Source organism: Peromyscus eremicus, chromosome 20 (genome assembly GCF_949786415.1).
Source record: "Peromyscus eremicus chromosome 20, PerEre_H2_v1, whole genome shotgun sequence".
Lineage (NCBI taxonomy): Eukaryota > Metazoa > Chordata > Mammalia > Rodentia > Cricetidae > Peromyscus > Peromyscus eremicus.
Window position 1 is genome coordinate 8,268,844 of NC_081436.1, and position 25,284 is coordinate 8,294,127.

General features: G+C 39.9%; 1 protein-coding gene across 2 annotated transcripts in view; it reads left to right on the forward strand.

Moving 5' to 3' along the window:
- The window catches only part of Nell2 (neural EGFL like 2), a 345,435-nt gene that overhangs the window by 130,487 nt on the left and 189,664 nt on the right, over nt 1-25,284 (forward strand). For both annotated transcript variants that reach the window (XM_059247292.1, XM_059247293.1), the window contains exons 5-10: nt 15,196-15,369; nt 15,458-15,554; nt 17,987-18,059; nt 18,232-18,314; nt 19,353-19,481; nt 20,974-21,076. In XM_059247292.1, coding sequence (XP_059103275.1) covers nt 15,196-15,369; nt 15,458-15,554; nt 17,987-18,059; nt 18,232-18,314; nt 19,353-19,481; nt 20,974-21,076 — 659 coding nt within the window. The remainder of the gene's footprint in view (nt 1-15,195; nt 15,370-15,457; nt 15,555-17,986; nt 18,060-18,231; nt 18,315-19,352; nt 19,482-20,973; nt 21,077-25,284) is intronic.

A 25,284-nucleotide genomic window follows, 5' to 3' on the forward strand; every position in this document is an offset into this window, starting at 1 on the left:
GACATCATGGGGATAGGAAGAGGCAGGGTGCTGGGGAGGCTCTCAGGAATCCACAAAGATGACCCCACCTTGGTCTACTGGCAGTGGTTTAGAGGGTGCCTGGACTAGTCTACTCTGGTGACCAGTCCAGTGAATACCCTAACCATCATCACAGAGCCTTTGTCCAGTGACTGATGGAGGCAGATGCAGAGATCCATGGCCAGGTGCCAGGCTGAGCTCTAGGAATCCAATCGATGAGAGAGAGGAGGGATTCTGCGGGCAGGGGATATCGAGATCATGATGGGAAGACATACAGAGATGACCAGCCGCACTAGTGGAAGCCCATGAACTGTAGACAAGTGAATATGGAGCCCCCATGGGACTGGACTTGGCCCTCTAGATATGGAAGATGGTTGTTTGGCTCGAACTGTTTTGGGGGCACCCAGGCAGGGGGATTGGGATCTGTCCCTGGTACATGGGCAGGCTTTGGGGAGCCTGGTGACTGTGGTGTGATGCCTTGCACAACCTTGGTGCAGTGGGGAGGGGCTTGGACCTGCCTAGGCTCAATGTGCCGGGCTCTGCTGACTCCCTATGGAAGACCTTGATTTGGGGGATGTGGGGATGTGGGGTAGCTAGGGAGAGAGGGCTGCAGGGTGGGAGAAGGGAGGAGGGGCATCTGTGGGTGGTATGTAGATTGAGTAGAAAATTTCTTAATAAAGAAATGAAAAAAAAAAAGATGGGTGAGGCAACCCAGTAGGAGGAAAAGGGTCCCAAGAGCAGGCAAGAGTCAGAGACACCCAGTACTTTAATTTTGTATGAACTAGAAATGAACTGACTGACATTATTCTTTATCTCATGGAAATACCTTTTGACATTCCAACACTGAGTATATGTTCCAGTTATTGGATTTTTTTGTGTACTTCATCTCATATAAAAGAACTTTGAATTTACTCATCAACATTAAAAAATATTAATGGCTTTAAATTTTATCAAATGTATTTCTATTGATTAAAATTATTTTTTTCTCATTTTGTGAGTGTTTGATGAATTACACTGAGTGACTTTGAAATGTGAAAGTAGCCTGAATTTTCTAAGCCCATTTGGCTGTTTTCTGTATGCATGAATAGATTAAATCTACTAATATTGCTTAGGCTTTATATAACTTTTTATGAAAGAAATTAGTTTTTAATTTTTCTCTCTTCTAATGCCCTTGTCAAGTCTTAGACTCATAAAATGTGACAATGGTTTTCATAAGAAGGGTATGAACATGAATGTATATAGACAATAATGATTTGTTTAACAGAAACAAAAGAGAGACAAAAAAAGGTTCCTTGTAAATCCAGTTCAGTAACTAAGGTGATTAAGACAAGGCAGTATGAGATATGCAATCTTAACACAAGAACACAAGAAATATGAAAAAGAGTGCTGTGACTATACCTCAGCATCATAATTTCTAGTAATAGATTTCAAAGACACCAGAGTGTATGAAATCCCAAGGAAGAACTCAAAAGAATGTTTGTTTTGATGTTTTTTAAGACAGTGTCTCACTATTGAGCCTTGGCTGGCCCAGAGCAAGCTATGCAGACCAGACTGGCCTGGAACTCATAGCAGTCTGCCTGCCTCTGCCTTACTGAGTACTGGGATTATAGGTGTGCACCAACACACCCATTTTTTTTAAATACTCAGTAAGATCCAAAGGAATCCAGGTAGTTGAATGAAATTGAGAAGACAAAGAAGGACACAAATGAGAACTCGGTAAAGAGGGCAAACTTCATGGTTCTGTTGTTGTTTGTCAGTACTATGGATGGATGCTAAGGCCTCCTGTATTCTGGGCAAGGACTCTACCCCTGAGCTACATCCCCAGCACAGGAGATAAAAATTTAGAAATGATGAGCTCAGGAAGACAGGTTTTAAAAAGTTCATTTGGGAGCTTCAAGGTTAGTTTATACTAAAGAAGAAAAAGAATATCAGGGCCCAAAGAAAGATATTTTTTTAAAGGATATTGCTTTCATAGAGACATAAAGAAAAAACAGTGAGGAGAACATTGAAGACCTTCGGGATGCCACTGAAAATGTCTTCATCATTAGCATATCCAAAGGGAAGACGTGAACTGTGAGGTGAAGGCCTGTTAAATGAAGTCATAGAAGAAAACTTCCCCAGTATCGGGAAAGGGCTGGGCATCCAGGTACAAGAGGTCTATAGAAGTGCAAATAGACAGGGTAAGAAGGAATCCTCACCCTGTTACCCTAGAGTAAAACTGTTGAAAGCATGAGACAAAGACACATTTTAAAATCTTCAAGAGAAAGCCACTGTCATGTTTAAGGCCAGTCCTCCTAGACTAAGAACAAATGTTTCTAGCAGGTACCCCTCAAGGCCAGGAATGATGGGTCTCAAATCCTGAAAGAAATTTAGCACCAGCTCAGGTTTCTATTTCCAGCAAGGCTACCCTTCAAAATTAAAGAAGTAATGACTTTCCAAGGGAAGAAAAAACTAAGGGAATTTATGATCAGCCTTCCAGCCATACAAAAGATGCTTGAGGGAGTCCTATCCTGGCAAGTAGAAGAAATGAAAGTAACATTATGATAACATATGAATGTATAAATTTCACTAGAGGAGAAAAACAATCCAACATCATCAATATAGTAAACCATCACACAGAAGATGATAGGAGCAAAATAAACAAAAACTGTTTGGAACAACTAGTTGAGAATCAAAATGACATATGTAAGGGCATACTTTCTGAATGATATAACTAAATTGAGATGGTTTCACTCGCCAATTAAAAAGTACAAGTTGGCTAAATGAATCCCAAAAGGAAAGGGCCAATAATATACTCCCTACAAGAAAGCCACATCATCAGAAGAGATGCACATTCAGGTTGAAGGGTGACAGTGATATTCCAATCCAATAGAATTTGAAATGAGCAAATGCAGGTGCATTAGTATCTGATAAAACAGATATTAAAATAAATAAGATGAGACAGAGAAAGTAACTGCATGATATCAAGGGATAAATTCATCAAAAAATATAACATTTATAGATGTCTTTGTACCTAATGTTGGAGTTACCAATTGTACAGGACACCATTAGACATAAAAGGAAAAATAGGCTCCAGTCCAGCAATGGGGGGATTTTGATGCTGCACTCCTCACTATTGGACAGACCACCCAAACAAAAACATCAATAGACATGATGTTTACACTATCATTTATAGATTGAAGGACTTCAGTTGTCTGTAGAACATTCCATCCAAAGGCTGCAGAATACACATTCTTTTAATTAGCACATGGAATTTTCTCTAGAAAAGAGAGTATACTATGACAAAAAACAATTCTTAATGAACTAAAAAAAATAGAAAAAAATAGAAATTATATCCACAATCTTTTTTTATCACAGTGGGATGAAACAGCAAGATTTAGACAGTTTATAAATATGTGGAAACTGAACTTTTAAGCAAGCAGTGAATCTTTTTCAAATTGGAAGGGAAAATTTTAAATATTCTTAAAAAATGAAAATGGAAGAAGAGAATCTCAAAACATTTGGTGTAGCTAGAGTTTTCCTGCTTGGTCCACAGTCAGGACAAATCTCTCTCACCTGCCAGTCCCACAGCCACTCACACCCAACCAAGTAAACACAGAGACTTATATTGGTTACAAACTGTATGGCCGTGGCAGACTTCTTGCTAACTGTTCTTACAGCTTAAATAAATCCATTTCTATAAATCTATACCATGCCACGTGGCTCGTGGCTTACTGGCATCTTCACATGCTGTTTGTCATTGTGGCGGCTGGCAGTGTCTCTCTGACTCAGCCTTCCACTTCCCAGCTTTATTCTCCTCTTTGTCCCGCCTATACTTCCTGCCTAGCCAATGGCCAATCAGTGCTTTATTTATTGACTAATCAGCAACACATTTGCCATACAGAACATCCCACAGCAATTTGGGATAACAGCAAAAGAAATGCTAAAGATGTTTTAGCAATGAATGCCCACATGAAAATGCAGGAAGCTTTCAAATACATAACCTACTATAAACAAGAACATATCATAACCGAAATCAACAGGATGAAATAAATAACAAAGATCAGAGCAAAATTAATGAAATCAAGTCTAAAATCACAACACAAAGGAACAGTGAAAGAGATGGATGGCTCTTTGGACAAAGAGATGGAAGAAACCGACATGACAGGAACTTGAAGAAATTTGAAGAGATTGTTTTAGAAAAATGTGGATAAACATAATGGAAAATCTAGAAGTGGACCTACTACCAAAATTGAGCTAAGGAGACAGAAAAACAAACCTGAAGATATTAATAGCAAGTGCATTTGAGGGATTCTGGAGAAACCGAACGGACACAGTGTATATGTTACAAAAAGTATCCACTAGGCTGGCTCACTTTAAAATAGCGGCCACCTGCCTGCCACAGTGGCTGGGACCTGGGAGCTGCTTAGTCTTCAAAGCTAGATTCCACCAATAAAACTAAATAACACAACAAATAGGAACAATGTTGATTAAAACATAAATAATACTGATGTATAACTTTGTGTTATTATTTTAGAAAATTTGGATGTAACAAATGATTTTCTATATGACATAATTAGAATACCAAGTAGCAGACAATGCAGAAAATTAGGAGGAATGGTGGAAACAGGAAAACTGTCCGTGTTTGATCCCTTCGCATTTTAAACCTGAAGTCCTCAGACCCTAACTTCACTGTCTTTTCAGTGTGAGGTTTTTCAGATCTCCAAGGAACAAACATTTGTGAAATTTGTTCCAGGGTGTGGAAAATATGACAGCTTCTCATTTGCCTTTGAAGGCTGTCTCAATCCTGATTCCTAAATGTGAGCACATGTACATGCATGTGTGCACATCACATATGTACACATACATACTCAGTCGCAAGACAGTGCCCAGTAGGAAGAGTGATACTAACATTTTCACTAAAATGCTATAAGATGAATTCCAGAGATCTATTAGAAGATAGAATATTGTAGCATGGCTTCTTATGAACATGAATATGAATGTTCATATTCCAATATTTGTGATTTTTTAACACTGCCCATCAATGCGTCTATAATAATTATCAGTAAAACTGTGTTATGAGTAAGCCAAAAGATGTACTGAAAGGATTGAATCTAGTAATTTGTGTGAAAAGCAGGAGAGCCATTGAGAGTTACATGTGTGGGTCGCTTTAGCAGACAATGAAGTCAGTGACCAATGTGGCAGTGGAACTCCTTGTATTTGCCGTGGGACCTCGAATCCACTTTACCCACCCACACGTGCTCAAAGAATTGGCCATGAATTTAGTACTTGTTTGGCCATCCCTACACTATCGACCCATCTCTCTGCCTCAGTTGTACCCTTGTGGCTGACCTCTACTGAGCAGTCTTAATGCATCATCTGACTGCTTGCAAATGCATCCTTTCCATTTTACCCTTTAGTCCATTTGCTCTCTCAGCCCAGACAAATGTTTCACATCTTCGCTTCTGTACTGCTAACCCATGTGTCCTCACTTAGAGGATGAATTGAGCCCTAAAAGAAAACAAAAGAGAGTTTCCGAAGCTGCTCCCACTGCTGACTGTAACCATGTGTGTCTTTTTGTCTTCTCAGAGGCTTTATTTGCCTTCCCTGTCCATGACCCTAACAAAGGCCGCCTCTGCAGCTGTATTGCAGATCCTGTCCTGTTTCAAGGACACTGCTGCAGGACTATACATCTTTTCTAGTGTTTTGGTTTTGTCTCGTCTCTGGTGTATGTTTTCAGTGTATAAATATTTTCAAAGCAATAAAACCCAATCTTCCTGTTGATGTCACATTCGTCTCTTTTAGCTGCCCCCTTGTGCCCCCTCTTGCTTTTTACTGGGTTCACTCCACTCAGGCACAGCTTTACTGCTTCACTTGAAGTCATCATGATGTCCCTGTTCTCAATTCTGAGTCTCCATCCTATTGAACTCTGAGCGGCACTTCGCTAGGCTTTCGATTCCCTCTACCCTGGCTTCACTGCTCACATTCTGGCTGTTTCCTTTCCTGAGCAGAACTCGTCCTGCCAATTGGGCGATGTTTTTGCAGTGAATGTTCGCATAAAAATGTAGAAAGCTCTCAAATATATAACTTAATAAAGACAATACCATATCATGACCAAAATTAGTGGAAGGAAATAAATAACAAAGATTAGAGCAAAATTGATGAAGTCAAGTCTAAAATCACAACACAAAGGGACAGTGAAAGAGATGGATGGCTCTTTGGAGAAAGAGATTGAAGAAACTGACATGACAGGAACTTGAAGAAATTTGAAGAGATTGTTTTAGAAAAATATGGATAAACATAATGGAAAATCTAGAAGTGGACCTACCAGAAATGAGTTAATGAGATGATGTCATTGCACTTGAGACATACATATCCAGTGAGCTCCTCATCTTCCCTTGGATCTTTGGATTACGTAGCTGTGCAAGTCAGAACCTGGGATCATCACTTTGGGCAACCTTACTCAAATCTTTCCCATTTCTGAAGGGTAACCATTTGCTTTTCAGTGCTCAGACTAAAAACCATGCCAGTTTTCCTTATTCACCTTTGTTTCTCTTGCATATTAATCCTGAAAAAAGACTCTCTCTATTGTTCTCCCTTTCTAATGTCTGCAGAGTTCGTCCATTCTTCTTACCTTTCCTGGCATAAGAAAGCCCTAGAATGAAGCCCCAGCTTTCACCATCTCTGCGATGTACCAACAATGCAGCTACTTGCTCCCAAGAACTCACGGCTGTGTACAGTCATTGTATTAAGCTGTTCCCTGCGTGGCCTGTCTCCCTGCCATCCTCTACCTTTCTGCCTGACCTCTTACACTGGATTATTTATTGTTCCTTGAGCTCATGAAGCTTCCTACTCTCCCAGGGTCACTGCTCTCCAGGATTTCACCAGATGTCACTTTCTTTGCATGACTTCACCTGGGTTTCCTGTGTCACTTCTACATATTTTTCCTTCCCTATCTCACTTTTTTTTTGATTTTGAAGAAAAAAAAAGCACCATGAAACCTATTTATTTCATAAAATGTCCTTATTTATTTTAATATACCTTGATATGTCTCTTTTTATGCCCTTAGTTTGCTTTTGTATTTTCAGTGACTACAGCTGATCTCTAAAAAAATAGCAAATAAAAATTGTTGGATGAATTAATGAGGGAGTGAATATAATGAATCCCTTGAAATGAGTATGACATTTGAACTAGCAATTTAATTTTTGATAATTTATTCCAAGATGATAATTGTATAAGTGCATAGAAAAATATGTATTGAAGCACTTTTATAGAGAATGAAAATTGGAAACATTAATAAGAAATTAGAGTTTAAATTGTAGTATGGCTAGGTCTGGAGAGATGTCTCAGTGGGCTCAGTGATTAAGTGCACTTGACTGCTCTTGCAGAGGTCCTGAGTTCAATTCCCAGCCACCACGTGGTAGCTTACAACTATCTGCAGTAGGATCAGATTCCTTCTTCTGATATATACACAAAATACATGAATAAATAAATCTTTTAAAAAATTATGGTATGACTATATTATGAAATACCATGCACCCCTTAAAAAGGATACCACTCTATTTTCATTGACATGGAAGGGTAATTTATGATCAAATAGAAAGACAATAAATAACACATATAAAAATCTAAGTGTTGGTATTTTCCTCCTAAGGAGTCCATTAATGTAGCTAGAGTTTTCCTGCCTGGCTCACGGTCAGGGCAAATCTCTCTCACCCGCCAGTCCCACAGCCACTCAGACCCAACCAAGTAAACACGGAGACTTATATTGCTTACAAACTGTATGGCCGTGGCAGGCTTCTTGCTAACTGTTCTTACAGCTTAAATTAATCCATTTCCATTAATCTATACCTTGCCACATGGCTCGTGGCTTACCGGGATCTTCACATGCGGCTTGTCTTGGTGGCGGCTGGCAGTGTCTCTCTCACCCAGCTTCCTGTTCTCTCAATTCTCCTCTCTGTTAGTCCTGCCTATACTTCCTGCCTGGCCACTGGCCAATCAGTGATTTATTTATTGACCAATCAGCTGCCGCCAGGACAAAAAAGATATAAAGTACCGGTAAGCCATGAGCCACGTGGCAAAGTAAAGATTAATAGAAATGGGCTAAATATAAGAGTAAGAGCTAGACAATGACAGGCCTGAGCTAATGGCCAAGCAGTTTAAATAATGTAAGCGTCTGTGTGTTTATTTTATAAGTGGGCTCTGGAACTGGCGGGACTTGGTGGCAGGAGCTAGAGAGAAATTCTCCAGCTACACATTAATAATCGTTTTTTATTTGTTTTGTTTTGGGACAAGATTGCTCTATGTAGCCCTGGCTGCCTAGGAACTCACTATGTGGGTCAGACCGGCCTTGAACTCACAGATATCTTCTGCCTGTCTCTACATCAATAGTTTTCAACCTGTGGGTGGTCACATCTTTGTGGTCAAATGACCCTTTCACAGGGGTCACCTAAAACTATTGGAAAACACAAATATTTACATTATGATTCATAACAGCAGTAAAATTATAGTTATAAAGTAGAAATGAAAATTTTATGGTTGGGGTCATCACAACATGAGGAACTGTATCAAAGGGTTGCAGCATTAGGAAGGTTGAGAACCACTGCTCTACATAGTACTGGGATTAAAGGTGTGTACTGTAGCATGAATCTTAAAAGTTCTTATTAATAAAATCAAACCTGAGGCCAGTTATTGGGGTGAATACTGGAAGATCAGAGAGACAGAACAAGCCACAGCTAACCTCACCTGGCCAACTTCTCAGCTGGTCTTGTTTCCTCAGACTGGAAGCTTCTGTGTCCTCATCCCAATGGCTCTCAGCTGAAGTGCTGCTCGAAAGGCTGAAGCTTAACCAGCTAAAAGCTTAACCAGGCCAAATTCTTGTAGTTTTTGGTCCTCACGCCTTATATACCTTTTTGCTTTCTACCACCACTCCCTGGGATTAAAGGCTTGCTTTCTGGGATTAACATGGCTTGTGAATTATATAAGGGGGTCACAAATTTGATGAAGTGCATCTGTGACTCCAAGCTAAATATTTATGCCTTATAGGAAGAAAAGGCAGGAGAAAGGGTAAATGACTAGTTGCAAAGCACTTGACGTGCATACTTGCATGAACATGCACACATACACATGCACACACACGTGCATACAAATAAACATGCATATACATACACACATACCTCCACAATCTTTTGAGCTATAATAATGTTAGAATTAACTTCATAAAGTATACAAAAGCAGGAGGAAGAACAGGACTACTTGTCTTATTGTTGTAATGAACACCATGACTAAAGCAGCTTAGGGAGGAAAGGGTTTATTTGCCTTACACTTTCACATCACTGCTCATCACTGATAGAAGTCAGGACAGGAATTCAAACAGGGCAGGAATCTGGAGACAGGAGCTGATGCAGAGGCTATGGAGGGGTGTTCTTACTAGGCTGCTCCACCGGCTTTCTTTCTTATATAATCCAGGATGACCAGCCCAGGAGTGGCCCTACCCATGATGGGCTATGTCCTCCCATATCAATCACCAAATAAGAAAATGTCCTATGGACTTGCCTACAGCTCAACCTTATGGAGGCATTTTCTCTGTTGACATCAAGTTGACATAAAACTAGCCAGTATACTAATAATGGTCTTGTTGCCTGGGCTTGGTGTTACACTGAGATGGTACTGTGTTCCCCAGAATATTGTGCACCCTAATAAACTTATCTGGGGTCAGAGACAGAACAGCCACTAGATACAGAGGCTAGAAAATGGTGGCACTCACACCTTTAATCATAGAATTCCAGAGGCAGAAATCCCTCTGGATCTCTGTGAGTTCAAGGCCACATTGGAAACGGGACATTTTTTGCACATACTCCTACTTGGACCCACGGAAGGCCTTGCCACCCTCTGAGCCCATGTCAACAGCACGCAGTCACTCAGGACTTCACTCCTCTTCAGAGCTTCCTCCACTCCCTCCAGTCCTAGAATTATTCTGTCTTGTTGGCCCCATAAATAGTAATACATCCCCTTTATTTAGTGTGTAGCTGTCTTATATGATGGAGGGGTTGATACTAAAGCCAGGATGTTGGATGCTGGGACTTCATTTGTGAATTAATTGCAATTGCTACTGATTTTTTCTCTTGGTGATGTAGCTACGACACCTGGATATCTTATTCATGAAACTTTTTCCAGCAAGACTTCCAGTGTCCTGTTCTCATTGACTGTGACATGACAAACCTTCTCCTTCATTATGTATTTATTACTGAGGGGCTCTAAGCTTCAGCGTTGCTTGTCTTGTTCAAGGCCACATTCTCAGTACAGACCATGAAGATATTTTCAAAAGTAATTAAACTAACAGCTTATTATTGTGTAAAAACATCTTTTCTTTGTGCCTTCATGTGAGAAAGGTATTTTTATTAACAATGAAGTTCCTCAGAAGCCGTCAGTTGTAAGTCTCTGGATGCATTCACGCCATCTGGATGGCTCTTTTGATGGACTATCATAGATGAAACTGCAGTATCATTACTTGGGTAGATTCTTATTAAAGTACTTTATGTCCCAGAGATTCACATTTACTCAAGATACAATCCAGTGTGAAATTTTCATGGTGTTTCCATAGAAAGCATCACCACCCCATAGGAACTGTAAATCATCACACTGATGTGTGCAAAGTGTTTATTCCTTGTTCAGAACCACACAATATGCATATTGGATCATTTTTAATTTAATTCTGTTAACAATTGTGTGAGATTTCCACTCACATTGTCCCCACTTGATAGGGAAGGAGCGTGAAGTTTAAGAGAATTTTAACTTTTCCATTGCCACACTTAGTACAGTGGAGACAAAATTAACATTACGTGGTCTCTTCAATTTCTGAATTATTTTGCCTTGCTGGTGACCGAGTACCATAAAAAACAAACAGACTAACATGACTAGGGTCAATGTGGTTTTTATAAGGGATGCCAGCCAATGTGCACAATCCTTCCTCTTTTCACATCTCTGGCGTCTGAGAGAATGACTGGACGCAGCTGGGTACATAGCTTTCCACATGGAATGACCAATGCCACCACACTCACAATGCTTGTGCCTCTGTCAGACCACTGCATTCCTTTTTAGATTTTAGATTTTACCGACTTTGCTACAGCTCCCTTTCTACCACTGTGGTCCCCTTTTCTGTGAGTGGATTATTCCCCTGTTTTGCTCCTAGCTTTGGTCTCCTGAAATCTGCAGGTTCTCACTTAAAAGAACTACAGGCAACCAAAGGATGCTGAAAGCTGGAGAAAGAGTCTTCTCTGGGGAAGAGCACACCAATTAGTTATCTGGTACCAAGTGGTCAGCCCTGAGAACATACATATGAGTAGCATTATACAGACTGAGCAGGTTATAATTTTGGTATATATATATATGTGTGTGTGTGTGTGTGTATGTTTGTGTGTGTGTATGTGCGTGTGTGTGTGCGCGCGCACATGCAACAATTACTAAAACAACGAGGCCATGGATTTGAGAGAAAGCAAGGAGTGGTTTATTGGAGAGTTTGGAGGGAGGGAAAGGAAGAGAGAAATGATGTAATTATATGATCTCAAGAATAAAATTAAAAATGTTTTAAAATGTATTTAGTTTGCTTGTTATTTCCAGAGCTGCCTTAAGGTAGCCTTTATAAACGTATTGACTGGTGAAGCATTAACACCACTCAGTGTTTCCTACTTCATGTATATATGATGTTGCATCTTCATCGTATACATGAGAAAATGGAAGCGGTGATAGGTCAGGCCATCTGGCCAGGTCATAGGCAGCAGTAAGGGACAGAGTGGAGCTGTGAGTTCAAGGCCTGTGTGTAGGGCCACTTGCTGCTGCACCTGTGACTAAGAGTTTGTCATCTGGGGTGGATGCTGTCTTCTTTACCATCAGTGAGCTGTCACTGTTTTCAAATGTAGGACTTCAATATAATTAGCATTTCTACTACTGTCTAGAGGAGGGTGCCTGATTGCAGCAGTGTGGCTCTTGTCTCAGTATGTTGAGAATTACCAGGTATATAGAAGTGTGTGGTATGTTTGCAGATGTTAATTATTTTAAAAAAGAAAATGCTTTTCTATCCTTAAAGAACTAACTAGTTGAATTGATAAAGTAATGAGCATTTGTTGTTACATGATGAGGTAAAGTGTATTCATAAAATTATCATCTTAAAAATGTTCAACCATGAGGTGTGGTTCTTTTTCAAAAGATAACAGATATTGCTGAGGATATGGAGAAAAGGGAACTCATACACCCTTAGTGAGAGCGAAAAATAATTTATCCATCATGGAAAACCATATGATATTCCTGAAAACATCCCACCATATTATTGAGTACATATCCAAAGAGGAGGGACTTGATGTGTGAAGGCTGTTTTCACTTCCATGGCTTCTGCAGCAGTATTTATATTTGCAAGATACGGAATCAGCTTAACTGAATGTAGAATGGTAAGAAAAAGTAGTCATAAAAATAATGAAATTTAGTCATTTGATTTCTCTGGAATATACTACAGTACATGCAATAAACCCAGGTATAAAACGACAACTGATATATATTCTCTCTCAAAAGTGGAAGCTAAAACTGTTGACTCCTTAGAAGTGTAAAGCAGAATAAGTGTTACCAGAGAATGAAAGTGTACGACAGAAGGGAGAATGGAGAGAAGCTGGTTGATAGCTGGAAAATTAGAGTTAAATAAGAATAACTTTTAGTACTCTAAAATACAGTAAATGATTGTTAATACTTTACTGTATGTTTAAAAACCACTAGAAGAAATGACTGTGAATGTTATCCCCATAAAAAATGATAAATGTTTTATGTGGTGAGTATGCTAATTGTTCAAATTACCTTTTTAACATTCATTAAAATAAACATTATATCACAAATTCATAAATTTATTACAATATCAATTAAAACTAAATTGTAAAAGTAGCCTTCAGTTTGTGGCTTTTGGATAACCAATTTAATGTTTTCTCCTCTTCTTTCTTCTTACTGGTTTTTAAATTTTTATTTTTTCTTTAAAAATTTCATGCATGTACACAATGCTTTGTGATCATATCCACTCCTCTCTCACTCTCACTTGCCCTACAAGAGTCTCCATCACATCTCTCTCCTAACTTCCTCCTTTTCTTTTCATTTCTTCCTTTTTTGTTTTTGGTTTTTCAAGACAGAGTTTCTCTGTGTAGCTTTGCGCCTTTCCTGGAACTCCCTCTGTAGACCAGGCTGGCTTCGAACTCACAGAGATCCGCCGGCCTCTGCCTCCCGAGTGCTGGGATTAAAGGTGTGCACCACCACCGCCCGGCTCATTTATTTCTTTTTAATTCATCCACTGAGTCCAATGAGTGCCGCCATATGTGCCTGGGTGTGGGGTCATTCCCTGGAGGGTTGGAAACCTATGACCACAGTCCTAAAGATAACTGACTCCCTCTTTCACAGCAGCCATCAATTCACAGTAGTTCTCAGGTAGGTGTGAAGCCTCTGGAGCACCCCTTCCATGCTAGAATTTTTTAAAATTAAAATATAATTTTAATTACTTTTCCCCCTTACCTTTCCTCCCTCTAGCTAGCCCTTCTTTTAGCCCTTCACTCCCTCTCAAATTGACATCTCCTTTTCTTTCATTATTATTGCTATATTTGTATATATACATAAATATATAATGCAGCCTTCTGTGTCTATTTTTTTTGCTTGTGTGTATATGATTTTGGGATGGACTAATCACTCTGTGTTGGATAACCAATTAGGGGGTTCATCTTTGGAAGAGGTCATTTCTCCCTCTCTCAGCAGTCATTAGTTGCCTATAGTTCTTTGTCTGGGCTGGCAAACCATGAGATTTCATCCTTCTAAGTTATGTTCTGGAATTTTTACTGGCTTGATCTTGCACAGATCTTGTGTAAGGTAGTAACAGCTACTGTGAGTCCATGTGTGTCATGTTCAGAAGACAGAATTTCACAGCAGTCCTGCTCATTCTTCAGTTCTCGTGTTCTTTCCGTCACTCCTCTGTGATTCTCCCCGAGCCTTGGGGTGGTGGTGGTAGTGGTGTGGTGTAGTTGTCTTCCTACAGCTGAGCACACTCACAGTTGCTATTTTTAGCACGTTGCACAGTCCGTATCGCTACATTAACCACTACCTACTGTCACTTAGAGGCTTCTCCGACCAAGGCTGAGAGCAACAGGACTCTGTGGATGCAAACATAAATATTTAGAAGGCATGATCATTTAGTAAAACAACATCATTTTCCCCCTATGGCCTATGAATTTCATAGCCATGACTTTTGACCATGTTAATAGCATAAGGCATGAATTACCTCTGTGGTACAAGCCTCAAATCCAATCAAGAGAGCAGTTGGTCACTCCCATCGACAGTCCTGTCGCTAGTACACAGTAGGCACACTTGCCTGACAGATGAGTATGGCAGCAGGCAGAGTCTAGAACTGGATGATAACATTGATGTCTTTTCTTCCTCACAAACCTGCATGGAACCTTCTTGTACCATGAAATCTAGCCAGTAGGGAGATTTTCCCCATCAGTTCAGCATCGATTTCTCTATGTCCTGAAACAAAATAGTGTGTGGTGACTTCAGCAATAGGGTCTTGCTGTCTAGTTATGGTGGGTAACCAAAAGCAATGGCATAGCTGGTGTTGTTTCAGGTGTCTCTAGGGCCTCCCTGACCAATAACTTGTGGGAAGGTAACCTGTACTTCCCACTGAGACTTTCAGTCAACAACCCATGTCTTCTGGGGGCGGCATTGCTCTCAAATGTGGGATTACTTCTGTTGATACATACCTATATACATGCATGCATATACACATGTTAGATTATATAGCTAATATATAATGTGTATATATTAAATTACTAACTAATGGGTTTTCATAGAGCTTCTCACTGTGGCCTTAGTTTTAGTCAACACACTTCTCTCCTCCCCCCTCCTCCCCCTTCTTCCCCCTCCTTTCTCCTCCTTCCTTCTCCTTCCCCCTCCTTCTCCCCAGCCCCAACCCTTTCCCACTTAAACCTTTAGCTCACAGTGTTCTCCCCCTGTCCTTTCATATCACATATGCTCTACTATCGCCTGCTGTTTGTTGTGCTTCTTACTTGGAATGTCTGGTTGTATTTGTAGGGAGAATAGAACCAGCTTTCTGGAGACAGCAGCTAACGTAGTCATTGTTGGACTTTACCTTTGATGTGTCCCCTGTGGCTCTTCTCTGTGAAGGTACCTGGAACTGGAAAGCAGTGGCCATCGGAATGAGATCAGACTGCATTACCGCTCCGGCACTCACCGTCCTCACACGGAAGTGTTCCCTTATATTTTGGCTGATGCCAAGTGGCACAAGCTCTCCTTAGCCATCAGTGCCTCCCATTTAATTTTACACGTCGACTGCAATAAGTAAGTGAATCATTCTCATTTCAAGAATTGGAAGACTCTAAGAGATCCCTGTGTGCTCATGGCCTTCCTCTGATATTCTGTCTTTCAGAATCTATGAACGAGTGGTGGAAATGCCCTCCACAGACTTTCCTGTGGGCACCACGTTTTGGTTGGGACAGAGAAATAACGCACATGGATATTTTAAGGTATCTTTTGGCTCAAATCTGAGCATGAATTAGAAATGGAAATAAATTCTAATGAGTTTGCAAAAGTACGTTTCACTTTTTATAGCATGAAACAATTCTGTTTGTGTGTTTTTATTTGTATGTGTTTCTATTTGTTTTCTATTTCTGTTTCTTAGAGCATTTTTAATGATTAATTATTTTTATTTATGTCTACATGGGAGAATCAGATCACTTGTAGTTACAGATGGTTGTGAGCTGCCATATGGGTGCTGGGAACTGAGTCTAGGTCCTCTGAAAGAACAGACAGTGCTCTTAACACTGGACCATCTTTCCAGCCCCATACTAGAACATTCTTAAACTGGTCAAAATCACTACCCATTTGCATTTGATCTTTATATATTATGCAGATGACAATCAGGCCGTAACTAGTGATCATTATGACATTCTTGAAATTACGAATTCAAAATAGTAAAAATAGAAAATTTTAACATAGAAATAAACATTCTGCCACTGAAATGTCACCCGTGATGATGCTTTTACAGAGACATTAGTAACCCAGGGTTAGAAACATTACTCACAGTTTTCTTGTGCACCAATCCCTTAAAACAGAAAGCAGTCAAAATTTATCTCTAGTGAGAACTTAGAAGCATTCTGTATTTCCTCACTGGAGAGGATCAAATGGTATTCCAACTGAATGCCTGGAAGTCTTGAGGATATATAAATAAAGGCCAGGGAAATGGTTGCCTGCTGCCTGTTGTGTGAGCACTTCCCCAGGGCTGTGACCATTGTCAAATTAGAGAACAAGGGGTTGGGGATTTAGCTCAGTGGTAGAGTGCTTGCCTAGCAAGCGCAAGGCCCTGGGTTCGGTCCTCAGCTCTGACAAAAAAAAAAAAAAAAAAAAGAGAATGAGAAGGATGTCCAACCTGTGGACTTAGTGAGCAGGGAGGCACCAGTCAGTTCAAGATTCTAAGCCCAGTACATAATGTTCCAACACTTACTTGACATTACCCATTCTCTGGAAACCAGATGGTTTGACTAAACTATTCCATTTAATCCCTCACTTTGAAAATGATGACGAGGGTCTTTTCTCCTTCTTATAAATGTGCATCAACCTATCCAGAAAGGTGAAGTAACCTGCCCAAAGCCAGGCGTTGGTGGGTGACAGATGTGGGGAATTGATTCCACTCTTTTAAAACCCTAAGAATCAGTGCTCCTTTCCCATGCAAGGGATGACAGATGCATGCTGAGAGTTCCAAATCGCTCTCTATTTAATTATGGCCATCTTGGAGCTCAGCTGTGGCCTCACAGTCCCCACACATCAATTATTTGTATAGAGCTATGTGACTTGCTGTCTTTATTGTGGTCCGAGAACAGTGCGCATTAGAGGTGTGCAGTCCATGCTGTACACACCAGTCTGATTTTTCACGTTGCTTCTGCCAAGCCATAGCATCACCCAAACTACTTCCCTAATCCAAAATCAAGAACAGATCTAGTAATTGCCGCACTGTGTACTAAAATGTTGTCACTCACGTTGACACACGCTGCTAATCACAGTAAATACGTAGAAGAAACACAGATCACGATTTGGGTGGTAAATCTTTATAAGGATGTTATACTCTTCATAACATACTGGTGTAGTCCCCATGACTAGACTTTCTGCTTTGCATTTTTCAGGAGGTTAAAGTTAAATACAATGAAAGTACATGAAGCTGATGAGAGACGGGGTGGTGGGGAAGGGGGAAGGCTGGGATATGTTAGATGAGGTGTTTCTGTTACCACTGGCCTTGCTTTGAGCCCATCAAGCTGTGTAGTGGCTAAGGATGCCTGTGAATGCAAAGCGTCCTGTGTACAGTGGGCCATTTGCAGCTGGCATTTAAATAGGTGCATGCTGAACTTTCTGCGTCCCTAAATGCTCTAAAATAAGCCTTGCTTTACCTGCTTACTAAATCCATCATCCTTTCTGATTTGTGAGATCAACTTTAAAAAAATAAAATCTCAGTGAAAAAATGAGAAATGTTCAAGTGGGCATAGCTTTCGTGACTCAGTTTATCCACCCTTTTCCTTCTGATCATTGTCCACGCGAAACTTGTCTCAGGTCTGTGGGGATAAAGCCCAGAGTGATTCTTATATTGATTGTTAAAGGTCACTCGGAAGTGCTGCTTCTGTAGTGAGCTAAACATGAGTTCTCAAAACACTAAGACTGTGGCCACATCCTGGAATCTTGACATTTAATCTTTAAAAACATTACCAAGGAGAAGCTAACTGGCTAATTCTCTGTTTTGCCTGATGAATCTCCTTCCCTGGCATGGGCTGGTTAGGAATATACCCAGGAAGGTTCTAGATCAAGGGGTTTGGGTAGATCTGTTCTTTAATATTTTTCCTCACGAACTTGACTATTGAGCATAATTTAGGTAAATGAAAATAATGCTTTTTTTCATTTTTTTCATACATAGGGAATAATGCAAGATGTGCAAATACTTGTCATGCCCCAGGGGTTCATTGCTCAGTGCCCGGATCTTAATCGAAGTAAGTCTGTTAGTCCTGCACTGTATGTTGGATGAAAGTGTGCCTCTTGCTTCATTTTGTCCAGAATGCCAGTTTGGGATTGGAGTTCATACATACTGGCTGTCAGCACAGACTTAATCAGATTGAACCCCTTATAAATACAGCTTGATCAATGTGCCGTTTGTAATTGCAGCCTGTCCAACATGCAACGACTTCCATGGACTTGTACAGAAAATCATGGAGCTGCAGGATATTTTATCCAAGACATCAGCCAAGGTAAAAATGACTCAGAAATACACTGAGAATGCTCCACAGTCATGTGACTTTCAATAGCTCCTTTTATCACCATAGATTTTCATCTTTGAGACATTCTTCATACAATTTACTGGGACTGAATTGGAAGTTTTGCTCAAGGAAAAAGATTATAATGTTTATTATGGTTTATAAATATTTAAATCCTAGCCATCTGTATAACAAATGGCTCAGTAAATCAGGAATGGAACAGAATACCTGTTTTTTACTCTGCTTAACTGCTGCAAGATCTATCATTGCCTAGTTTTTATTTATTTCTTCATATTACATAATAATACTGTTATTTATAGATATTTTCTATTATTTATTTTTCTATTATATTTATATTTCTATTATAATTATTTTTATTATATATTTATTATTATTATTATTATTCATTATAAGCAAGAATGTGGAAAGACAATGTAAAGAGTATGGACACCATATTTGGGTCAAGGAAATGGCTCCAGACAGTTTTTAGCTGTTATGCTATAATTGTAGGTTCCTTCACTAAAGTCTGAAGCACATCCCAAGGTGACTGACAAGTTTACCAAATTGTAAAGTTTGCATAGTACTGAAGGATTTTCTGAAGGCTGTGTGTGTATGCAATTTGTTATTTATATGGTGTAAATTCCAATTTTTTTTACTTGAGTAAACATATTATTGGAATTAAATGCTTTTTAAAAATGAAAAGTTCTTCCTTGCACTGTGGATGGTGTTATTCTTAATTAGCCTCAATTTTTGTCTTGTAAATTATGATTTTTGTTTTAAAGGTAAACTTTTCATACATAAAGTATTGGGAAATGCTTCTTTAAGAATTTACAGGTTTTATATATATATATATATATATATATATATATATATATATATATAAAATAATTTGTGATGGCTTAATATACTTATAATAATCAATGGTGGGCACAGCCCATTGTTATTGCTATTCATTTAACACAATTAGATGCCTGCTAGAGTGCTCTGCATTTCCAAGTGGCTGTAGTGGTGAGCCCTGTCTTTGTGCCATAGTTGTCTAGGGCTGAACAACGAATGAACAGGCTGGATCAGTGCTATTGTGAGCGGACATGCACCATGAAGGGAACCACCTACCGAGAGTTTGAGTCCTGGACAGATGGCTGTAAGAAATGCACATGCCTGGTATGCCTTCCATTCATATTCGCTGGGGACTCAGATGACCCCACTGTTTAAATATTTATTAAGACAATGTAATCATGAAAATTTCAAGACCTGTTTTCTCTAAATGCAACACTAAAATGCCAGCAAACCCGGTCACTTCTGAAGAACTGTGTGTTACATTATTAAAGACACTCTCTGGCTGTAACAGTGGTTTGATTATGGTTTGAGGATGCTATGAAGCTTATCTGGCATACATGAAGTTAGCAATTCAAATTAGCTTAGCCAGGCTCTTTCCAAGGGAGTCTTTCCTGTAACCCTTAACATTTCTGGGGAATTCTCCCCCGTGTTTTTATTAATGAAGAAACTGAATTATATAGAGTATTGAATATTGTGTCTAGACTGACTAATATAAATAATAGATTTTAAATAGTCTTTAATAGTTGGCTAATATAGAATACATACTATGCAGTTTAAATAAATGTGACTTTGTTTAATCCTCAGTAATAAATTATTTTTAGTGCATTATTATTTTAAAAGTATATTCATGTTTCAAAGAAAGCTTCAGAACAGGTTTGGTTTTAAACTTTCAAATTCCACATGAACTCATCTGTTAAAAAGCTAAATTTCTGTAAAGGAGTCAGATCTATTTGAGTTAACTTTTTAAATGTTTCTTTAGACTCATCCAGGTGATTCAAAAGCAGACTATCATAGATGTAAAAAGAAGGTCCAAAGTGAACTGTATGGGAATGTATTTTCCCCCTCTCTCTGTGTGCCTGTGTGAAAGAGAGAGAGAGAGAGAGAGAGAGAGAGAGAGAGAGAGAGAGAGAGAGAGAGAGAGAGAGAATATGTCATCGTGTGGATGTGTGTGTACACCTGTGTACCTCTGTGCACATGCGTATGCACCTGTACATGTGTACAAGCACACTTGAGAGCATCTTTGTGTGTGTGAACATACATGTGTGCATCTGGGTGGGAGTTTGTCCATGTGTAGCAGGTGTATATGTGTGCACATATGTGCGTCTCTGTGTAATGTTTTTTATTCAAGATTACAATGTAATAAAATTATAACACCGTACAATTATAGTGAAGCCTTCCCAAATGAGGATGAGAAATCTAAGTCACATTGCAGGGTGTGAGTTGGTGAGGTGTGCACACTGACTAGGAAATTCAGAGCAGCTAGATGGGTGGTTAGTGTGTGAGGCGTCCAAGGATAGTGATATGGTTCAGGCTAGCCCCCAGCTAGCTAGTTCCCTGTGGGCGTGTGTCCATCTCCACTTCCCTATAGAAGGTGCAGATTTGTTTAGTAAAGATCAGTTGCTGGGCAAAACTGGGAGCCAGTCTCAGCTGTTAAAATGCAGCTGGCAGTGCCGTGGGTCACCACGGCATTGGGCATTGCTGAAGAGGACAGTGACATTTTATGTGAACAGATTGGACTCTAGGAAATGCATTTCAAAGCCTGTGAGGAGGATTCAGTTCCTACGTGGAATTTCTTTAAATCATGTTTGCTTTTCAGAACGGGACCATCCAGTGTGAGACTCTGGTCTGCCCCGTTCCTGACTGCCCTCTTAAATCGGCTCCTGCGTACGTCGATGGCAAATGCTGCAAGGAATGCAAACGTGAGCATGACTTTGCTGATCAATACTCTGTTTGGAAAAATACAGCTCCGTGTTAAAAATATTGTATTGATCTGTTTAAGCTGGACAAGTTAAATGACTTCTAGAAATGATATATTTTCTATGTTGGTGATCATTTTTACCTGCTTCTACTCTAGAAGAACGTTTTAATTTTCCTTGGAAGACTCTTGCATATATTGATAGAAGTAAGAGAGATACAGAAGACACTCTCTGGGGAGGGGCATCCCGCCATTTACACTGCTTAATACAAATTCTTACCAAGTAGATAAAGAAGTGTGTATGCTCACTTTTTCTCGTATTAAGGGAGTCTGTGACTTGAGTTACTTTGGGCAGCAGGTGAAATATGGCTCTGTTACCCAGGAGAGTGGAACCCACTTAACATAGCATCACCCAGTGTGTGTGTATGTGGGGTGGTGGGGTTGACTTTAATAAAAAACCAAAAGAACAGCAACAACAAAAATGCTTGCCCTGCTGTGTGAGGAGGCTTTGCTGCCCTTTATCACACTCCATATGAACTTTGTTTCTGATGTCTGGAAACACTTTCAGAGTCACTTGTATCCGTAGATGTGCTCTAGACCATCCACTCAGTCATAGAAATCCATCTACGTGACTGAAATGAGCACTTGTTGTTGTTGTTGGTGGTGGTGGTCCGAAGGAGTCACATACGTGAACACTGACTTGTTAACTAATGTGTGGCACATTAGCTGTGTAAGCACAAGACTGTGAGATTCACAAGGACAGAATAAGGGTAGGAGACAGAGAGACAGAGGGAATGTAGGGGACGTGGTGTGAGGGAAGGCACAGCAGTTGTTTTAGCTCAGCACTTGTGGGTACAGATCTTTCTTGCCCTTGTGCAGCTGACTCAAGTCACCCTCTTAGAGTTTAGTTCTTGTGTGCTTTACCCAGTGATTTTTCTCATGCCTGCTCACATGTGACTGTGCAGGCTTTCTCTGTGCTGAGAATGGTGTCATTCTTTTCCTTGACCCTCTTTATTAATGATGGATGCTGAAGACATTCCCATGCCAATTAGACATTGCTGCATATTATTACACTGTAAAGTTTGCATCCTATGGTGCTTCCCCCCTTATGAGCAGCAATATAGTGTCATTCATACAGAAACTTGATGCACTTTTTATGGCTTTGAGTATAGTGCACATTGTTAAAGGTGAAGTTGCTGGATCAAAGCCTATAGTACTTGCTATTTTATGTGGCCAGCTCTTTCCAATTGACTCCACAAAAATATGGACCTGCTTGTTTTCTTCCTTTAGTGAGGGAGAACTACTGGGAGGCAGTGCTGGGGAGGCCTGAGGACAACACTTTTCTGTTCCACTGGGTCTTTGAAAGGGCACAGGGTAGGCTGCTGCACCCCATGCCGCCTAGTAACTTCCCAAGATAATGCAGGTTCATGGGACATCGTTTAATAAAAGGGAACCTGCGAAGCCCCAGCCTGTGTGCGTTATCTGGGAGAGTTGTTGTTGTAATGAACCGCAGTTCCTCATATTCAGTAAGTTCTGTTGATGGTGTGTGAATATCCTGAATTCATGCTTTTTGAAATGGAAGTGGTTTTGCAGAAGACAGAGCACAGGACGCTGCCCTTTGATTGAGGGCACTGTGCTGCACCTGCTTAATCATGCTTTATTTTAAAATAACAGAGAGCACTGAGCTCCCAGCTCTTCAGTCTGAATTGCAATTTCTCTTCATTATTAAAATCCTTGAATACATGTATTTTGTGGGTTTTATTATTTTTCATGCCCCATTACATCTTCTCAAAAGAGTTTCTCTGTCCATGTAATGACATTGCTTAAATGGGCTGAAACTCTTCAGAAGAAAGCTTTATGTGAATGTCTATAATAATAATTAAATCAAACTGTCTAGTGTGGTACTAAAGGAAAAATGGGATTTTTTTTTTTTTTAGGTGATCAGAAAGCTAGTCTTCTCAGTAGTGTGATACTTTGAAACAAGTGAGAGGATTTCCCATTTGTCCCAAACCAAAGAGCAATAATCTAGACATCATTCATACCAGATGCAATTTAAGATGGAAGAAAACACTTAAGCAGAAAATGTAGTTTCTTATCTGCAGTGTTGTTAGGTAATTGTTTTAAAAATGAGCGTATTTTATTCTCAATAGAGATTGTACAAAATGCCATTTTGAAGTCAGAATAGGGAAAGATAAGACATATGCAATTTTAAGCATCTTGGATAATCATGTGCAAAGTAGTAAGTTAGAATTGCATAATAAAGGTAAATGGACGTCAGAGTGCCCCCTGGTGACTGAACCCATAGCACCTCCACCGCTGTTAGCAAGTGTCGGACAACCAGGTGCACAGGGCTTTCCATGGATGTCTGATACGCATATGAGGCTGGTTTTTTTGTGCATGTTTACAGACTGTAACATAGTCTAAGGGTGGGGTAGGAAGGAATTCTCTTTTTCTATTTAGACCTTGTTCCATTGGAGTAAAGTTTAAGAGCATCTTCCTTTATGCAAAAACTGGCTCCAAGTTTAAAAAACAGTTTTACAGTAAAATATAGGCAAAGAAATTTCTTTTAAAAATTGACAGATGGCAGCTGCAGCCCCATCCCAAGCCCTGTTGAGTCCCCACCCACACAGTGTATGCATTATATATGGCTTCGCTTCTAATTGACAGTACCATCCCCATTGCTGGCCTGATGTTTTTATTAGAAACCAGGATATAGGGTCTCTGGACAAAGGCACAGAGCAATGACAGGTTTTTAAGATCCGAGACCCAAACTTTGGGATGTGGGATTGTTTTATAGTTCTGATGTATCCTATAGATTAAATAACTTCCGTACTTCATGCCAGCCCTCGTTTATAAATATTCTTTATTTTGGAAACTGGAGTCTTTCAGATACTGCAATGAACTCAGTAACCCAGGAAAGATCATTTTAAGCCCACGGATGATGACAGATAATATACACTTCAACTACTTAAAACATTTTTTCTTTCTTTTTATTTATTCTATATGTCTTTTGCATCATGTGTCTTGATTTCATTTATTTCCTTGTCCCTTTGCATCTGCCCTTTGTCCCTGAACCTGCCCCCCACCCCCCGCAAATAAAACAAAATTTAAGAGAAGAAAACAAAAAAGAAAGAAAGGGGAAAAATTAAAAATCTTGTCATGGAAGCTGCGGTGTGACACAGTGAGTCATGCAGTAAACTCCTTTGCAGTAAACTCCTTTGTCCACATATATTTACTTGTAAGCATTCATTGCAAGGAGTCATTGGACTGGTTCAAGGCCTCTGGTTTCTACTACCCTTTCGATCCTGGGCCCTTGCTAGGGTTCCTCCAGGATATCCTCTTTTTGCCCTGTGTTGTGGAGATAATGAAGCTTTGGGTCTGTGGTTCAAGTCTCTTTACATGCTCTAGCAGCTCATAGATGGGGTGGATGTTGGAGCTAGCCAAGTCATAACCCTGGTTCTGGGCCTGGGCAGCTGTAGGGTTGGTGCCCCAGATAGTTCTCACTTGTTCTCACCACCAGGGGGAGCTCTCCAGCATTGCCTCTGCTAATCCACCTCTTGCAGCAACTGTAGGCAGGTGACATCGATGGTTCATAGCACTAGCAATTTTGCAGAGATCTTACTTTTTTTGTCAGGTAAGTTGTAAGGTCTATACACAGGGGCCACAAATTTTAATCAGAATCTGAACCAGTTTGGGATCTCATTAATAAAATAAAATGCTGATTCCATGTGGTATGGGACCTGGGAGTGTCCATGGTCAACAACTCTCAGGTAATCTCGACATTGCTGTCATTAGCAAAGAATTAGCTAATGGGTGTTCTGTATTCGACACTTAGTTAGCATATCTATGTGCTAAAGCAATGCCCTGGTTTTTCTGGTTGTCTGTTATCTCACAGTTTATCCCCCACTTGAAGTCTCAAGTGTGTATTAAGGACTCTGAATATATGTTTTAGGGTTTATGTTTTAAGCTGACATATGAAAAATGGTTCTGAGTATGAGAACTTGCTCTTAATCATCCACTGCCATTCATAATGGCACCCAGTTGTTAGAGATCAGAATGGAGGCTCACTTGCTCACCCAAGCGAAACAGCGGCAGCAGCAGCAGCAGCAGCAGCATTTGATCATTTATTTATTTGTTTTCATATAGTTGCTGCTCTGAGGCATGAAATCTTTCATTAGTGAAATACAAAGTCAGTGTAAACGGAGAGCTGAG